Source organism: Dicentrarchus labrax, unplaced genomic scaffold, assembly GCF_905237075.1.
Source record: "Dicentrarchus labrax unplaced genomic scaffold, dlabrax2021, whole genome shotgun sequence".
NCBI classification, from domain to species: domain Eukaryota; kingdom Metazoa; phylum Chordata; class Actinopteri; family Moronidae; genus Dicentrarchus; species Dicentrarchus labrax.
In genome coordinates, this window is record NW_026136721.1 from 7,709,906 (window position 1) to 7,728,226 (window position 18,321).

At 40.4% G+C, this 18,321-nt stretch overlaps 2 protein-coding genes across 3 annotated transcripts in view; both read right to left on the bottom strand.

Annotated features, from left to right (window-relative positions):
* The window catches only part of wdr17 (WD repeat domain 17), a 29,548-nt gene extending 18,018 nt beyond the window's left edge, over positions 1-11,530 (bottom strand). The window contains exons 1-6 of one of the 2 annotated variants that reach the window (XM_051386068.1): positions 11,245-11,530; positions 3,057-3,185; positions 1,765-1,948; positions 1,421-1,651; positions 1,152-1,262; positions 834-974 (exon numbers count right to left, since the gene is read on the bottom strand). In XM_051386068.1, the coding sequence (XP_051242028.1) occupies positions 834-974; positions 1,152-1,262; positions 1,421-1,651; positions 1,765-1,948; positions 3,057-3,185; positions 11,245-11,529 (1,081 nt within the window). In that variant the 5' untranslated portion in view covers position 11,530. Of the gene's footprint in view, positions 1-833; positions 975-1,151; positions 1,263-1,420; positions 1,652-1,764; positions 1,949-3,056; positions 3,186-6,787; positions 6,906-11,244 lie in introns of those variants that run through there. The other variant, XM_051386069.1, reaches the window with a different exon arrangement.
* A 1,930-nt stretch (positions 11,531-13,460) lies between these two features.
* On the bottom strand, positions 13,461-16,342 carry hmgb2a (high mobility group box 2a). The gene is made up of 5 exons (XM_051386181.1): positions 16,227-16,342; positions 15,199-15,358; positions 14,599-14,750; positions 14,337-14,511; positions 13,461-14,221 (listed from the first exon to the last, which is right to left on the bottom strand). The coding sequence occupies exons 2-5, from the start codon at positions 15,343-15,345 to the stop codon at positions 14,045-14,047; spliced, it is 651 nt and encodes a 216-aa protein (XP_051242141.1). The 5' UTR covers positions 15,346-15,358; positions 16,227-16,342; the 3' UTR covers positions 13,461-14,044.
* Between the last annotated feature and the right edge of the window lie 1,979 nt (positions 16,343-18,321).

The window sequence follows — 18,321 nt, forward strand, 5'->3', positions numbered from 1 at the left end:
GAAGCTGTCGGTATACCTTTCGTATAATTTCTCAACGAGCATCTTTTATGGTGGCAGCGAAAAGCTTGAAAAACACCCCTATCTAGAGCCAGTGCATGGTTTGTGTTGATTCTGGTGGCCCCTGTGGACATAAGTGATAATGTTTCCACTGTCTTGTTGCATTAATGTCAAGGGTAATCCAAACAAATATGTTTATGTTGGTCGTATAGAGGCAACATGTATTAAACCGAGACTGTTTCATAACCAGTTAAAAACTCCTTGTAGTACGTTTAAGTACATTACGTAAGGTACGAACATCACTTTAGAAATTGTTTACTTTTGGTTTCTTACAGGACATGAATTGGGTCTCCCGGGTTAAAGTTCTGTGTTTGTCTGAACCATCCATCTACCACTCTTCATCCATATGCAGACTTTCCCGCTCTTTATACTATGTCTTTGATGGTGGGCACATCCAAATGACGCAAGAAGGATACCTACAGCGTCTTATATTGAAACGGAGGGCCACTGACCAAGCTGCAGTATTTGAAGACTTGGGAATGGACTGGGTCACTTGTAACACATGGGTGGTATTAATATGAACTCCATCTACTATCTTCAAGTCATATAATTACACTAAGCATTACTGTGGTTTTAAGAAGCCAAATGGACTCATTAATATGCCAGTAAGAATGCATCTATACATAGACAGATGGCACTTTGGCAACAACAGGTCCCACATACCAGCTGGATGGCACGCTGGAGATTGAAATACAAATCTAACCTGTAGTGGTAAACACATCTAGGAAGAACGGAAACCAGCTCATACACACATCCCACACAGAAATATAGTCTACCTCCGGTGATGAACATGCCCGGTGCAGAGGGGACCCAGGCCAGACACTGAACGGATGCAGCAGATGAGGGGAAGCAGAAGGACGTGATACAAGCCAAGGCCTCGCTGTCCACCAGCCGGATACCATTATGGAGATTAGACACTGTGAGAGAGAGAATGTGTCATTTAGCATCTGTGGTTGTAATTATAGCCACAGAGATTTTTGCAATAACCAATAACAGGACAAACTCTTTATTGTTCTATTCTATGTCTTCAAAGTCTTTTGTCTCTTCACTTCAGCTAACAGAATCCTGGCAATGTTGTTAATATTTTCACCAACCTAGTAGATAGTCAGTTGACAAAAGGTCCCATTCCAGAGCACTGACTGGGTCCTCTTCATCTGTCCCCTCTAATGACTCTGGACGCAACACATGCTTTTGGCTTTTACTCCCTAAACAAGAGAGGACAGCCAGATTAATGAAGATGTGTTTACAGCCTAAGATGTCTGCTTATGGAACCTGAAGGGAAGAGTACGGTTAGACATGTATATGTTAGAGCCTATGCCTCCAAGCAAGGACTTTTTAATGAGTTGAGGAAAAACATTCATACCTGGCTGAAAAATAGACAAACTCCCATCTGTGTGTCCAAACACCAGTTTTCCCTTTTTAGTGGGGTGCCATCTGAAGAGGCAGATATCAGACAGGAAGGAGTGGGCTTCTTTATGCACTGTGACCCCTGGGTCAGGACCTCCATAGACCCAGATATACAGGGGACCACGCTGGGAGACAAAAGCCACTCCATCAGCTGAGTTCCAGCACCAACTGACTGACGTTGGGACACCTGGGAAAGAAGAGGAGATGCTGTGATACTTCATTGGAGGAGGTGACAGTACAATACTCAAACCGTAAACACTCCAGTGTGCCAATAAAACCTGGTGTAGATCATCCATCGACCTTTAGTGTTGTCCAGTCTTGCTACAGCCTTTTGTTCTGCTACGTTCCATACGATGAGTAGGTTATCAGCAGAGGCTGATGCAAACAGATCAGGGTTGTCGGGACACCAGCTGATGGCTGTAATGGTCTTCTTGTGTTCAGACATGATGGACCTCAACTTAAATTCATTATACTGCTGGTCCAGCTACAACATGGATACAGAGACAATGACAATGATTTTTCTAAAAGAGAAATAAGCAGCTTTGATTTTGTCCTGTGACGGGTTAAACATAAATTCTAAACATACATGATATTATGAAACCTCCCTGCAGTAGCAATTACATGATTGTAGACAGTTCAGGTTTAAGAGGTTTGGTTCAGTGATTCAGTTTTGTCCAGAACTGGACACTTCAAACAAAAATGACATGGTACAAATAAGTTCCAGCGTGTGTGTTTGAAGATTGGAATACATTGCACTCTGTATAATTATATTGTATGGGGTTTGCAATACCCAGAAAACATGTATTTTGGTTTACTGCCTTTGGATACCATGTGTGTCTGTACACTGTAGTGACCTCGCATTTCCTGTGACAAGACATTACAGTTAAAGTGGTGAGTTAAACACGGTTAGTAACAGTAAAATAATAGAGGTACAGTATGTGAGAGCTGCTCCAGCTCATTAATGTTACTGTGAGGAACTGACTATAAAATAAGAGCAAGAAGTAAATAGTGTTGTTTTTACTCTTTGTTCAACGCGAGGAAACATATGTTTTCAATTTGAGAAACATAAAAAAGGCATGAATATAATATAATCTAAAATAATCAGATTAGACTATTGGTTTTGGGCTAAAGAAATACTATTGCTCCATTGATCCCTAATGGCCTTTTTGGTGGTATCTCTCCAATTCTATTGCTGTATTTGCACACGGCACACCACCTGCCCTCATATAGTGTTTAGGTAGTCTTACTTATGCTAATAACAAACAAACAGCCACATGCCTCCAATTTAAGATCAAGTGAGATTCATCATTCAGCACACCTAGGTAAGAACGTTTGGTGCATCTGGAGTTGACTTCTCTTATAATTTCCCTTCACAGAAAATTAAGAGAAAATATGAGAGAATGTTGCTGCATGAGGCCTGTTGTACAGCATGTCAAAACGGTGGTACTCTGCTCATTGTAGCAGTACATAATGGCACCTTAGATTTTAAACATTCCCCACCCACATGAACACAAGTACACACAAATACACACACACACACACACACACACACACACCACACACACACACACACACACACACACATAGTTCACCTGGTAGATGTATATAGCCAAAGTAGCACAGTAGGCAAAGCGGTCTCCACTAGCAGCACACACATCTTTATTCCACGGCTGACAGCCTGCTGCCAGCAAGCCCACCTGCTTCACCTTGGCCATCCTCACCTAGAGACACATAAACAAATGCAGCAGACACTAGACACACTATGTTATATCTAAAGTATAATTTAGAAATGATACTTTTTAATCACACACACAATTTATATATGTCTCTTAATACATGTCTGGAGGGGATCTTTAATGTTTTTCTTTGAAGTTGCTCATATTCATCAACGCAACATTTGCACATTCACAGATCCTTGAATTTTTAATGAAGTTGAAGGAGTATTAGGTAGTATTTTAATGTGGAAATACTTTTCTATCAGAAACACACACAACACATTATTGTTCCAAGCCTGGGGGCTTTATATTCAGTTTAATGTTTATTAAGTGGCAATGGCTGTAGCAAGCACCTCTCTAAACAATATCTTTTATGGATTATGGACTGAATTGCAGCGTACAGTTCAATTACTACCAGAGTAACACACACAACATACTAACATACTATGTAGATCCACAGGTTGGAGAGGATAAGATGATTACAGAGAAAGAGGCATGTAGAGAGGATAGAATTAATCCCTGCAGGGATTGGCTAAGACTGCTGCTTATCTACTGATTGAATAGTGCTGTTACTGTGAAGAACTGACTCAACGTACTGTATGTCTGAATGGTGGTACTCTACTCATTCTACACACCCACAAACTCAGACCCCTGTTTGTTTTGTGTTAGTTACCTTAAACTACTTCCTTGTACCTGCAGGGTGTTTCTTCACTGAAGACGCACTTCACTTACAAATGATAACAGGTTCATGAGTATCTACCCACACACAGAAGTGTAAGTCTTAAGTCCATAAACCTGTAGGAAGAACTGTGACCTGCATGTTGTACTTGGTGTATTTGTTGAATTGATTACATTTTTTAGTTTATAATAATAAAAAGGAGTTTTTGAGGCGTTTATCTCTAAAGGGCTTTTTCGCCCAAATCACAGAGGAGCCGGAGAAGAGAAACAGGGGAGCGGGGATTTTATATCAAAGGTAATCTTCAAACACCTGTTGACCAGTTAGCCCATAACCTCTTTCTGTAAGGTGCAAATTGGCTGATTTGCATATAAATTTCTCACCGACCATTCTCTTTCTCATCAGATAATGGTGCGGTCATCTAAACAGTAATGATGTGCAGTTGTCACAGTAATGACACTCACACCACTTTAATGGAGGAACAGGGTATGCTGCAAGTGGACCTTTCTGGACATCCCAAAATTACATTTTACTAGCATTCCTCAATAAGCTAACGTCTTCCTCTAATGTTGTGTAAATCTCCTCTGGCCCAAATGCCACTCTTGCCACCTCATGCCTTTTACCTTCTCCTAGAGAATATCTGGTGTCTACAATCTTACACAGGAGTGACAACACATGCATTATTGTTAATATCATTTTTTAAGAATTGTTGCCACTTGATTTGTGACTGAAGGACTGCATCAACCAGCAACAATCAGATAGACGACACACACCAATGGGACCTAGCCGCGGCACACGGTGCACCAGTTCTACCCAACCCTAACCCTAACCCCAGGGAATGGGATGGAACCTTAACTAGTATCATTGGTGACACTTGTGTCTGTTAGGTACTGCCTCTCTCTCTCTCTCTCTCTCTCTCTCTCTCTCTCTCTCTCTCTCTCTCTCTCACACACACACACACACACACACACACACACACACACAGTTTACGTGGTCTGACTTAGGCTACATTTTGGGACACATTTCAGACCAAAGATAAGTTAACTGGGGGCTGCTTGTCTAATTTAGGGACAAAACCCATGTCCATTTGGAAAAAGCTGATTTGTAGGTCAGTGGTTAGGGTTAGGATAGGATATGGGTCCAAAGGTAGCCTAGGTAAGTGGTTTTCAAACTGAGGTTCGGGGACCAACAGGGGAGTGGGTTGCAAGGGGTCCCCAGCAAAAGGAGGAATGGAGTTTTTCAACCTAGTCAGATCATTGATTGACTAGTAAGACTTGATTATCTTCAAACCCAAAATAAAAAATACTCAGAGGGGATTCTTTAGGACAAAACTCTCTCACATTGGGGGGTTAGTGGTCCAATCTGCATCTCTGTTCCTTGACATAAAAAACTTTGCACCCACATACACACACAGCCACACACCTTGGGCAGCAGGAAAAGCACAGGTGGAACTAGTAACATTACCAATAGCAGGACCTGGCTCAGCCTTGATCACTGTTATAAACTACCCCTGTGCTTCGGCATTGCCGTGTCTAAAATGTCTGCCATGAAAAAGGTCCATTAAAAGTAAATGAGTCCCCAGTAGAGCAATTAAGACTTTAAAGGGGGATATTCTCTATACGGTACACAGTAAAACCAGATAAGTTAAAATAACAGAGACAACTGACAAAAGATTTGAAGCAAAACTAAATTTTGGAAGTTAAGAAAACATTCTTGATCAAGTCATTTTAAGTGACACTGACATGATTTTTTAATTTTTATTTGTACTGTGAAAACAAAATACCTAGAAATTATATGACAAAACAAGATAATATACGTCACCTATTGCATGTTATACACTTCATGTGTCATTTTATCTTTAGGTGGGAAAAAGCCTTTGATCGACTTGAATGTGATTATTTATGGTTAGTTCCTGACCGCTTGGGGCTGGGAGAGAAATTCATTAAAATGATACTAGTCCTTTATAATAACCCTTCACTTGTAGTAAACAGGAAAACAACACTTCCTAGTTAACAAGTATAAATCAGGAATGTTTCTGAAACTTACAAAACGAAGTTAGTGTCACTTAAAATGATCATCCACAGAAACACTACAAAGGTGCAGTCAGGAAAAGGAATGTCGCGATTTTCAAACGATGTATTTGTCTCTTAGAATTGTGCACATACTCATATAGAACAATGGTGCTGTCCAGCTCCTTAAGCACGGCTAGTCATCGTTAGCCTTCACACAGGTCTCCTCCTCGGGTCATTTATTTCCCGGTAAGCGCACGGTTTGGGGTCGTTCTCCGGTGAAAACGGTGTCTAACACACTGAGCCAAATGTGGCTGAAAGGTTAGAGCTACGTCTACGTTTCATATAAGCGTTGTTTCAGCATTTCATTGATTTATTTGAGCCCATAAAGGACCCGGTTTCCCAGACGCCAGACATATTTCTCCCATGCAAATCACCACAACCGTGCTCACTTGGTGTTGGTATCTATTATTAACACAAACACTTGGTTTCAGACAGGATCATAATAGTAAAAATAGACTCAAATAAATGCTCATGTGAAGCAGCGTTAGTTAAATCAATAGGCTAACCCTGTTTGGGAGCTACTAACTAGCGATTTTTCACCCTAAACTGCTGCCACCAGCCGCAGCCGGACGCGGATTCGGCGTTTGGTTTCTGTCTGTTCTCCGTTATATTTCACCAATATGTAAATGGCATCAACAGGTTTCAGCGGCACAAACTAATCCGCGAGGAAACAGTGTGTTATTGAGGCACTACAGTGTCGCAGATGTGCTCCGTCCGTACCTCAGCGGCAGCGGCAGGTTGCTCATATTAACGCGCGCTCAGCGGCATTTTACATGTATGCGTTGTGTGCCGTGGCCGTGGGTTCACAGTGGCGTTACGGAGCTAGCGGGCGGCTGCTGTGGGTCTGTTTTTCTTCTTACCGTGAGTTGTCAGTGGGCTCGTGCACAGCGGACAGCTCCCAGGTGCTGAAATGCTCTCCGCTCACCGTCCTCCGCGTGAGGTGGGACGTACCGGCGGCGGTGATTGGTCCGCGGGGATAGTCACTTTGATCGGTCATTGGTTGGCCCGAGTGTCACAGAGACTGTTTCTGTGTGAGAGAAGTGTGTGAGTGTGTCTCCTCCTCTCGTGACTGTGTCCAACATGATGTGTGATTATATTAGTGTGCTCCAGGGTTCGTTTCCCTGCAGCAGCAGTTCATATTTGGGTGATTTAAGCAGGGGCGGATGTAGAGTAATATTCATGGGGTGGCTGATTTAACCACATTCACATATATCAATACTTGCTCGGAAAAGCCCCCAAATGAATCTATTTGAACTCAAAAACATTACATTATTGTGGCACATTACCTGCGACACTGTAAATCCTAACCACATATCGTAATAAAATAATTAACCTAACATAGTTTAATCCTGCAAAAATAATGTAATTCCCATGAGTTGTCCCCAACTCAAAATGTGTTTTTTTGAATTGTTGAAGACATAACTCCGTCGTTTTCAGTGCACTTAAATCTGTGCAGTATTTTAAGTAGATATTGGTGATATATTTCAAGTTTGTTCCATTGACTCATTTAAATTGTTTTATTTTATTATACATCAGTTGTTTTAACAGGTAATGCAATGGATAGATAGATAGATAGATAGATAGATAGATAGATAGATAGATACTTTATTTATCCCGAGGGAAATTCAAGATAATAATAATTTGCTTTAGTGGAAGAAAACTGAGTAAATTCAATTTAAGTAGTAACATTTGTTTACAGAAGATGCATTTGAGTTGTCTTACTTTATTCAGAAGAATAATATTTTAAATAACCTTGGAGAATATGAGTGTAATATACATTACACAAATATACACTGAACAAAATTATAAACGCAACACTTTTGTTTTTGCCCCCATTCATCATGAGCTGAACTCAAAGATCTAAGACTTTCTCTATGTACACAAAAGGCCTATTTCTCTCAAATATTGTTCACAAATCTGTCAAAATCTGTGTTAGTGAGCACTCCTCCTTTGCCGAGATAATCCATCCACCTCACAGGTGTGGCATATCAATATGCTGATCAGACAGCATGGGTATTGCACAGGTGTGCCTTAGGCTGGCCACAATAAAAGGCCACTCGAAAATGTGCAGTTTCACTGTATTAGGAGGGTCCGGGGGGGTCCGGAAACCACTCAGTATCTGGTGTGACCACCATTTGCCTAACACAGTGCAACACATCTCCTTCGCATAGAGTTGATTGCGGCCTATCGAATGTTGTGTTGTTGGTCCACTCCTCTTCAATGGCTGTGAGAAGTTGCTGGATATTGGCAGGACCTGGAACACGCTGTCGTATACGCCGATCCAGAGCATCCCAAACAGCTTCCAGGAATTGTGTACAGATCCTTGTAACATGGGGCCGTGCATTATCATGCTGCAACATGAGATGATGGTCGTGGATGAATGGCACAACAATGGGCCTCAGGATCTCGTCACGGTATCTCTGTGCATTCAAAATGCCATCAATAAAATGCACCTGTGTTTGTTGTCCATAACACACGCCTGCCCATACCATAACCCCACCGCCACCATGGGCCACTCGATCCACAACATTGACATCAGCAAAACCCACACAATGCCATACATGCTGTCTGCCATCTGCCCTGTACAGTGAAAACCGGGATCCATCCGTGAAGAGAACACCTCTCCAAAGTGCCAGACACCATCGAATGTGAACATTTGCCCACTCAAGTTGGTTATGATGACGAGCATGCAGATGAGCTTCCCTGAGACGGTTCCTGACAGTTTGTGCAGAAATTCTTTGGTTATGCAAATCGATTGTTGCAGCAGCTGTCCGGGTGGCTGGTCCCAGACGATCTTGGAGGTGAAGATGCTGGATGTGGAGGTCCTGGGCTGGTGTGGTTACACGTGGTCTGCGGTTGTGAGGCCAGTTGGATGTACTGCCACATTCTCTGAAACGCCTTTGTAGACGGCTTAATGTAGAGAAATGAACATTCAATTCACGGGCAACAGCTCTGGTGGACATTCCTGCAGTCAGCATGCCAATTGCACGCTCCCTCAAAACTTTATTGTGGCCAGCCTAAGGCACACCTGTGCAATACCCATGCTGTCTGATCAGCATATTGATATGCCACACCTGTGAGGTGGATGGATTATCTCGGCAAAGGAGGAGTGCTCACTAACACAGATTTTGACAGATTTGTGAACAATATTTGAGAGAAATAGGCCTTTTGTGTACATAGAGAAAGTCTTAGATCTTTGAGTTCAGCTCATGATGAATGGGGGCAAAAACAAAAGTGTTGCATTTATAATTTTGTTCAGTGTATTTAGACAGGTAAATGAAGTACAATTAATTTACCTGTCTAAATGAGTTTGTTGGTCTTTTTCATGCTTAAATTGTTGGAAAAACTGTTGAAGGTTTCCTCAACAGTTTGAGTTAAATTAACTCAGTGTAAAGCACTGAATAAAAATATCTAAAAAATTATTAAAATTTAGATTAAAAATCAATGAATTGTTTTGTTGTATTTTTCCAAATACATGTCTTTTTCCATTGAACTTAACCTTATCACTTAGTCTAAAATGTGACCAAAACAGATCAATTATATGTTATTTTGAAAATTAACCTGGGGTGGCCAACCATTTTAAGGGGGTGGCTACTGTCACCCTATGCCTCCCCTCTAGATCCACCCCTGGAAGGTCAATAAAAAGCAGTCATGGAAGAAGTATGCTGATCTTTCATTTAAAGGGCCAGTGTGTTTCCCCTTGAAATCAATGAAACAAGGTGGTGTCCACAGGGGCTGCCAGAACTAACACAAAATGAGTCCAGTGTGTAACATTAACCAGGATCTATCGGCAGAAATTGAATATAATATTGTAATAAATATAATATATAAATATATACTATATAGTTGTGTTTTTGTTACCTTAGAATGAGGCGCTTTTTTCTACAGACACCGCTGGTCGCCTTCCATGGAGTCCACCATGTTGAACCGCCATGTTTCTACAGTAGCCATAACACTGGCTGTTGATAGGGCCTTTTGTGGTTTTTGCAATTTTCATGGCCGTCCTTCATTGTCCGTTGTCAAATACAGATGCGAGTGGTGTTCAACTCAATAAATAGTCCCATTAATTAAAACTGCATAGGTGGAATTGGGTGCTTTTGAGGGGGTCCCACAGGACCCTAATACAATAGTGAGTGCCGGATCTAGAGAAATATTCATGGGGTGGCATGGAGACTTTAAGGGGCCACAGAAAGAGATGCATTTCCTCCTACAATGTTAAACATTTGATAATATAAGGAATGTTTATTTTAACAAATGAAACTCTGTAATCTCAGATTTCAACAATCTAAGTGGCCGCTCCAGATTAAAAATAATCCTAGGAGAAGGATGCTATAACCCAAGGGACAAACACACACACACACACACACACACACACACACACTGACATTAATAAAAATGAATGTATTTGTGTTTTTTAACTACTTTTCCTTTTTCTTACTAATACGTATATTCCCCATGCCAATAAAACCCCATTGAATTGAATTGAATTGAATTGAATTGAATTGAAATATAGGTCGAACAACACGGAAAAGCCCCAAAATGAAGATATTTGAACTCAAAAACATAATTGTGGCACTAAAACATTGAATAGAAATACCTAAAGGCGGTATTAGAAATCAATACATTGTTCCAAATACAAGTCTCTTTTCATTAAATTTAAGACTATCACTATCTCATGTGGACATGACAGATCATTAAAATACAAATTAATTGTTTTTAAAATTAAATTTAGCAGCATTTGGAGCTCACCTGGTAGAGCTGGTCCTTGTTGCATTTTATCTCCTCTCTCTTCCCCTTTCCTGACTATCTTGAGCTGTCCAATAAAGGCATCCCAAAACATTTTTTTTCAAAAGTTTTAAATTGACATCTGACCCCAAACTAGGGTGGCAGCTGGGGTGGCCAAGCATTTTTTTCAGAGGTGCAGATGCCACCCAATGCCACCCCTCTAGATCCACCCCTGACAATAATATTTTTAAAAAGCAATTAAAACAGAATGGAAAAATGCTATGAAGACATCAAGAACACACTGACTAACAAAGTCATGAAGAATTGGAATGCTATAATAAAGCACCTGAGAGATATGATATGATATGATATGATAGGATGAAAATATATCCCTCAGGGGCCTGTGGGTACCCCAGTCGGCAGGATGAGGGGCCCTGTGGAGTTTTTCTGTAAAAAAACAAGTTCTATTTACACTGAGTGCACAGTGTGTGTATCATTGAGGTCTGACAAATGTGTCCACTTCATAAAGCACTCCAGTCTGAAAAAAATTGCAAAGCCAATTTCTAGAGATTTCAAATCCAGCATTGTTTACCTCCATGTGTACGTGCGTGTAGTCCTCTTCGTCCCTGCCTTTGGTGGCGCATTGCTGCGTGTCTTGGTGTGTTACTGCCACCTTTTCATCAGTGTAATAGTGTGACACAATAGGACTGTGTATGGCCTGGGTCTTCAACAGGAGGTCCGCAATCTCAGATTTACTGCATGGGGGATGCCAAATTATTGTTTGATCATTATTTGAGTGTTTTTGTGTATGTGAAAAATATACATTAACATGAATCCACCATACTAGTAGATAAAGCACAAATAATATTGTACACATTGTTGTAGGCCCAGTTCAATATGCAACATAATGAATATGGGTCCCTGCTCCATCTATCTATCAGCTATGGGGGTCTTGGCCTTAAAAACATTGAAAACCACTGGTGTACGGTGTCATACGCATGTGCATGTGTGTCACTATAGTAAAATGTGTTGGGCTTGAAGAGCCACAGTCTTATGCTGGCAGCTCTGTCTGGTTATTTCAGACTTATTGTAAATGGACTGTACTTACATACTACTTGACATTTATACAGTGATGGCAAAGGTCATCACAAACAGAAAACTAACTGGTTCACACTGATGTACAGCATCAGGAGCAATCTGGGGTTCAGTATCTTACTCAAGGACACTGACATGCAGCCAGAAGAGGCAGGGATTGAACCACCAACCTTCTGATTAGTGGACAACCTGCTCTACCTCCTGAGCCTCAGCCACCCTATTGTGCAGTGCAGTTTCAATATTTCAAACTATTTGAATAACTGTTCTGGAAAAGTGTGTCTGTATCTACTAATTGCGGGAAAACATTTTATTTGCATTGAAATATTCACACCACACTCCATATTATTATTCACACTACACTTTCACTTTTATAATAAAATGAATAGTTGGTAAAAGGAAGATGTTTTTCATTGAAGAATTAATGATATTGTAAAAGCTTGTTTTGTATTAACTATTCCAAACCCTTGTATTAAAAATAAGATTCTCAACATCCTCAGTAGTCAGCTACTACAGCAATAAATGTAGTGCAGTAAATAGTCGACATTATGTAGCAGAAATATACAGTAGCAGACAAATGCCAGTAAAGTACCTCAAAACTGGGCTTTACTACAGTACTTGAGTAAATGTACTTAGTTACACCCGATTCCACAATGACAGCATACTTATCTGTTAGACGAATAATGTTTTAGATGTTAAAAGGGCAAAGAAACAAGACATGTGGCCCATAGCAGATTCCAGTGTGGTCTCAGCCCTGAAGTGACCCGCATGACACTTTAGAGCAACACAAAGTAAATCCTGCTGATTGTTCATACTATGGTCACATTGAAAAAGTTCAGACCTGAATCTGATTTAGACTACACATAAAGGTGGCCCTTTCTCTGGCCTGCAGTCTGAGTCATTAGAGAACACTCATCCCACAACAGACTGCATATAACACACGACGGCATACACTATCTAATCCAAATGACCCGAGTCCTCATCAAGATCAGCTATATCCAACCACTGAAGGCTCTGCTGCCATCTAGCCAAGCTGGGTCACAATATAGTGACATCTGACAGCAGTTCTGGTAATGAGCAACTGTGCCACATTCATTTACTGAGACAAACTTCAGTCGGTGTGCAGTGTAGGGATTCAGAGAATTATGGAGGCTGTGGTCTTTATCACACACAGCGCAGCAAACAAACTATTATTTTCATTATGGTTTCATCTCTAGCATTTTCTCAATGAAGAGATTGTTTGGTCAGGAGAACGGTGAAGACCAAAACCCAAGGTGACATCCTCAAATGTCTTATAGTTTACTGTCAGAGGACCAAAAGCAGAACATTTTCACATTTGACAAGCTGGAATCTGAACATTGACAAACTCAGATTAAAATAGGGGACAATTTATTGACACAGCTCTAGACCCATGTATCTGTCAGCTCTATGTTGCATTCTACATACTGACCAACATGCACCAATATCAGTACTACAGGACAGCTGCAAGTCAGAACATTGTCAGCAGCTCATCAGTTCACTACATTTTGGGCCAGAAGATGTTTGCATGTTTATCAAAATCAGACTAAAGGCTGAACACTGGCTGTAAACCCACCAAATCGCATACATTTGAGTGCATATTAGCATCTTGTATAATTAGGTAAAGAGGGTTTAAGTGCATTTATCCTTTAGCATACGACTAAATATCAATGATAAAAAAAAAAAAAAAAAACACAATTATAATCAATATACAAAATTTTATTACAAAAAGAAAATTCGTTCTACATGAAAGTTTTCAAAGTTCCACATTAAAAATGGCTGCAAACCTCTTTAATCAAACTACAGATAACCCCTGGTAGTAAAATGACAGTGAAGAAACAGCACCACTAAACAGAAAACCTAAGCAGTGCTTCCAGAAACGATACATTTTTAAAACTTTACTGATTTGCTGCTGTCCACTGCCCGTACAGGAGTTTTCAGTTCTTTGTAATATCACAGGAAATTCATATGTGGCTGCCCGTGTAGATAGCAACAAGGATCCAAGATGTAAGAAACCCGAGTTCAGCAGAAAAACTTAAAAAAAAAAATCATATGGGGGGGGACTAGTGACAAAATAAAAACTAAATCCCTGAATTTGAAAAAAGGAACACGTCTGATATCCTACAGAGGCAGACCAACAGGGACAGCAGGCTATACTCTTGGAATCATCCACAGGGACAGCAGGCTACGCTGAGGGAATCATCCACACAAAAAACAAAAAACAAACAGGAGTTAAGCTGAACAATGCATTGCAAAATTCACATCCTTTAAACACAAACTGCTTAGTCGTCATCCTCATCGTCATCATCATCGTCATCCTCGTCTTCCTCGTCGTCATCATCATCATCGTCGTCATCGTCAACTGGTTCTGCTTTCTTGGCAGTGGGCCTGCCTGGACCACTCTTCTTACCAGCATCACTCTTCCCTGAGCCACTCTTTGCTCGGTAGGCAGCAACATCCTAATGAGGAAAAAAGGGAAAGTATATGTAATCATACCACCTAATACTGTCACATACTTAAAATATCTAAGAGCCAAGTCACTTTAGCTGGCAAAAACAGGCTACAGGTAGATACCTTCTCATATTTTTCCTTCAGTTTGGCGGCCTTGGCCACATAGGGAGCCTTGTCTTTGGGTGTCTGTGTAGCCCAAAACTCGCCAAGCTTCTTGGCAATGTCACCAATGGAGATTCCAGGGTTCTCCTCCTTGATCCTGGGACGGTGGTCAGAGCAGAACACAAAGAAAGCAGAACTGGAGAAAGAAAAGGGGGACGGGTTAGTGTCAGAAAGGACCAGAGGTAACAAGCATAAAAATCTGGCCTCATTAGTTTAGACTTACGGTGGCCTCTTGGGTGCATTGGGGTCCTTCTTCTTCTTGCCTACGACCTTGGTACCTTTGGGAGGCACGTATGATTTCATCTCCTGGTCATACCGGACCTTGTCGTTCTTGGCCATGTCCTCGAACTTCACCTTCTCCTTGGCTGACATGGTCTATGCAACAGAAACCATAAAACACCTAAATACCAAAATATCCCTACAAACATCCTTATGTAGGGATACCTATCCATTTGCTGTGTCCCATATGTTAACAAAATACTTTGTACCCTTTCCAGGGGGGAAATTTATACATTTCAACCAGCCACTCAATTGTCATTTTGTGGCTTAAACCTACCTGCCACTTAATCAGCATTTGCCTTGTGCTAATTTTCCACCATTACCCCTTTCTACCCAAATATGGAGAGGGCAAAAGGTCCTGCAAGGTCATGCAAGGGCATTGTTGCCTGACCCAAATCAAATTCTCATACTTCTGCTAACTATAAGTATAATTTGATTGTTTTAAATTGATAATGTGGATAATACAATGACCCATCCCAAATTACAATTCATGTTGTAATTTGTTAATTATTGCATTTATAAAGCTAAATTGCTTCCAACTTACCTTCCATCTCTCAGAGCATTTCTTGGAAAACTCTGAGAAGCCTACAGTGGTCCCTGGGTGTTTCTTTTTGTGCTCTTCGCGGCAGGTCGCCACAAAGTAAGCATAGGAGGTCATCTTTCCTCTCGGCTTATTTGGATCCTTTCTCATGACTGCGTTTGATCTAAAAACGGTGGCAAAGAAAAAAATAAAAATCACATGAAACACGAGTATATATATATTTTTTTTATTAGTTACCAAGTATAGGCAGTATAATGTAATATTTGCAAATTTACCATGGATTATCTAAAACGCGTACAATAACGTAAATATGTTTAAATTATTAGTTCAACGTAACGAATATGGACTCTGGCAAATATTGTATTTGTATTTGCCATAGTTCTAGTGTTGTAAATAATGTTATTGTTGCATAAACCGGACGAGCAGACGCCCAAGGGTGTTTTAAGGCTCTAATCGGATTTCTGCTTCACTGGGACAAAAAGACTTGCCACCATTTTGTATCTTCCCGCCTAAACTAAACTGCGCCAAAAGCTTACCGAAATAAGTACACTAATATCTATTGTGTTATTTCCATACTGACTGCTGATCTGCCTTTAACCTTAACGCAACTAACTGCGGTGAGTGTGGGCCAAATGGCGGCTTGGTTCGAACTTAAACCGTGGAAGCTAACGTCCCCGTCGTGTGGAAGGCTAAGCTAACTCACCAAACCAAATGGCGTTTGAACTGCATGTTGCGCACACAGCAATAGATTACACGGCTAGTGACACAGTAAGGTTATAGAAACAGGCTAAACACGCCACCGTTTGGAATCGGCATATAATCCGACGGCTTTCTCGAGGCACATGATAAACAACGTTGTGATTTATACGAACATATAAACGATTTATTTTACTAATATGCTTAAATTGGTAAATATGCACAACTATTACATTTTATCACCCTAATCAATGCACCAAGCTACCAAAGAAAATACTGGTGACTTTAAACAGTAAAATTAGCTGAATACAATTGCAAAAACGGTGAAACCTTACCTGTTCTCAGCAAGACAACTTGTAAACGACTGAATGAGGAAGAAAGCGCAACTGTTTTGTCACTGCCTGCGAGGCCGATCTAACTTAACTAGAAGGACTTTCACAACTCCTCCCCACCATCCACGGATTGGTCAGATTTAAGCATTTCAATTTGAATTTAGGGCACAAGAAAGATCCGGTGCTGTGATTGGTCGGAGTATGTGCCATCAAGACAGCATGTTTCTATGCATTGCCAACGCGCTGATTGGTTGAGCTGGGCTTTTAAACATACGGCGCGAAAGGTCCTTTGTTTGTCCTGAATCAAAATATGTTCATCTGTTGATGTGTGGTGTGTCTAGGCTGTGTGTACGCTTAAACCGTTTGTTTTCTAGATGTGACTGGGCATATAGGACGCTTTCTGTTTCGTTTTGTGCATTAGAAAGAGACAATTCAAACTCCCCTTATTAGGTCAAGTCAAAAATAAAACTGCTCATTTATTTTTAAATGGAACATGAATACTAAACTGAGCAGAAAATAAGAAAAAGACTTCTGGATTTAGCTTTTCCCTTCAAAATACATTATCAGTTTATAATTGTACATACTTGCATCTAAATTGTGAGAAGTCACTGTGATTGCAGCACCACACACTGCTGGATCAGCAGTAAAAGAAGCCTAGTCATGTCAATGCATCATGTTAAAGTGTACCACTGTATGTGATTTAGACTCTTAATTTTCTAAATTTTAGAGAATGTATGAGAATGTCTCTAAGCATTACACCTAATGGGCTTATTTTGATAACATGGCGATATATAATATTCTCTATAATCACTGCAGTGGTGCTTGCAGATTTTAGAAAATTACTAAAAAATACACCACAGACAGCAAACACATTAATATGAATGCAAACATTTTCAGTAAAATGACATTTTAACATTTTTGAAAATAACTTTTCAACAGGCAAATGCAGAACAATGTCAATTTCAATTAAAATAAATACAATTGAAAATAGATAGACTAAGTGCACTGGTCTGATCAATGCAACCAACATGTCCAAATGGAAGTCAGAAAGGAATTTTGTGGTATTGGTCACAGAAATATAATGCAGCTTTGCCTAGACGAATGCAAAAACATTGTGCTGATTGTACTAGGTCAATTGGATGTTATTATGTTTTATTTTTCTGTTAAAACAACAAAACCTTCTTCAGGTCTAATCCAAGTTTCTTTAACCAGTACACATCTTCTCAAACTAAAGTGAAGTAAATGTTCAGCTCAACAATTACTTATGGATGAAAAAGCACGTCTTGCCTTCTGTATCATAATTTGCCCCCAACATTTCTCTGGCATCCTAAACCTTGTGATGAGCTGAATCAGTACAAATGCGCAAAAAACATTCTTGAACTTTATTTAGTTCTTGAAATGTACTGTAAAAGTCTTAATGCCACACTTTTAATCCTATTTCTACAGGGTCTGTATGAGCTCCACATGAGAGAAAACCTCCAACCATATTTGTTGTTTCACAGCTGGACAGTGTGTACTTGGAGATGCACCTTAAAAACATACTTTCCTCTAGAAACATCAAATCACTTGCTGAGTTGTTCTTTCCTTGTAGCTTTAAGTTGAGGTCAGTGAGATGAGATGTCAACCAAGGAGGTATATCCAGTGTGGCCTTCTGACTCTGACCCTTATGTTGTGACATTTATAATTATATTCAGTTTCTAAGTGCCTTAAAGCATGCCAACACTGCCTTTGCACAGCAATCTTATGTTTCTGTGCGTGGGTGAAAACAATACAAAGGGCACCCACCACAGAAACTAGTGGTGCATTTATGGTGAAACGGCTCCAAACCCTGGTTAAGATTAAAGTTGTTTTATCATGTGACTCAAATTTTAAGTACAAACACACCTCTGTCATAAAACCCTCAAGGAACTATCATCTGTTTAACCACTAGAGGCTCATAGAGGCCCACGTTATTTTCCAGCATCAAAGGCACCCTGGAGAAAGACTTCTCAACCTTTTTGTTGTCAAGGAGCCCAAAACTGATACGCATCGGGGCCGTGTCCAGACCTTTTTGACTGGGTGGTGCAAATGGGGCACCGCAAGAGTGGAAGCTTTCTAG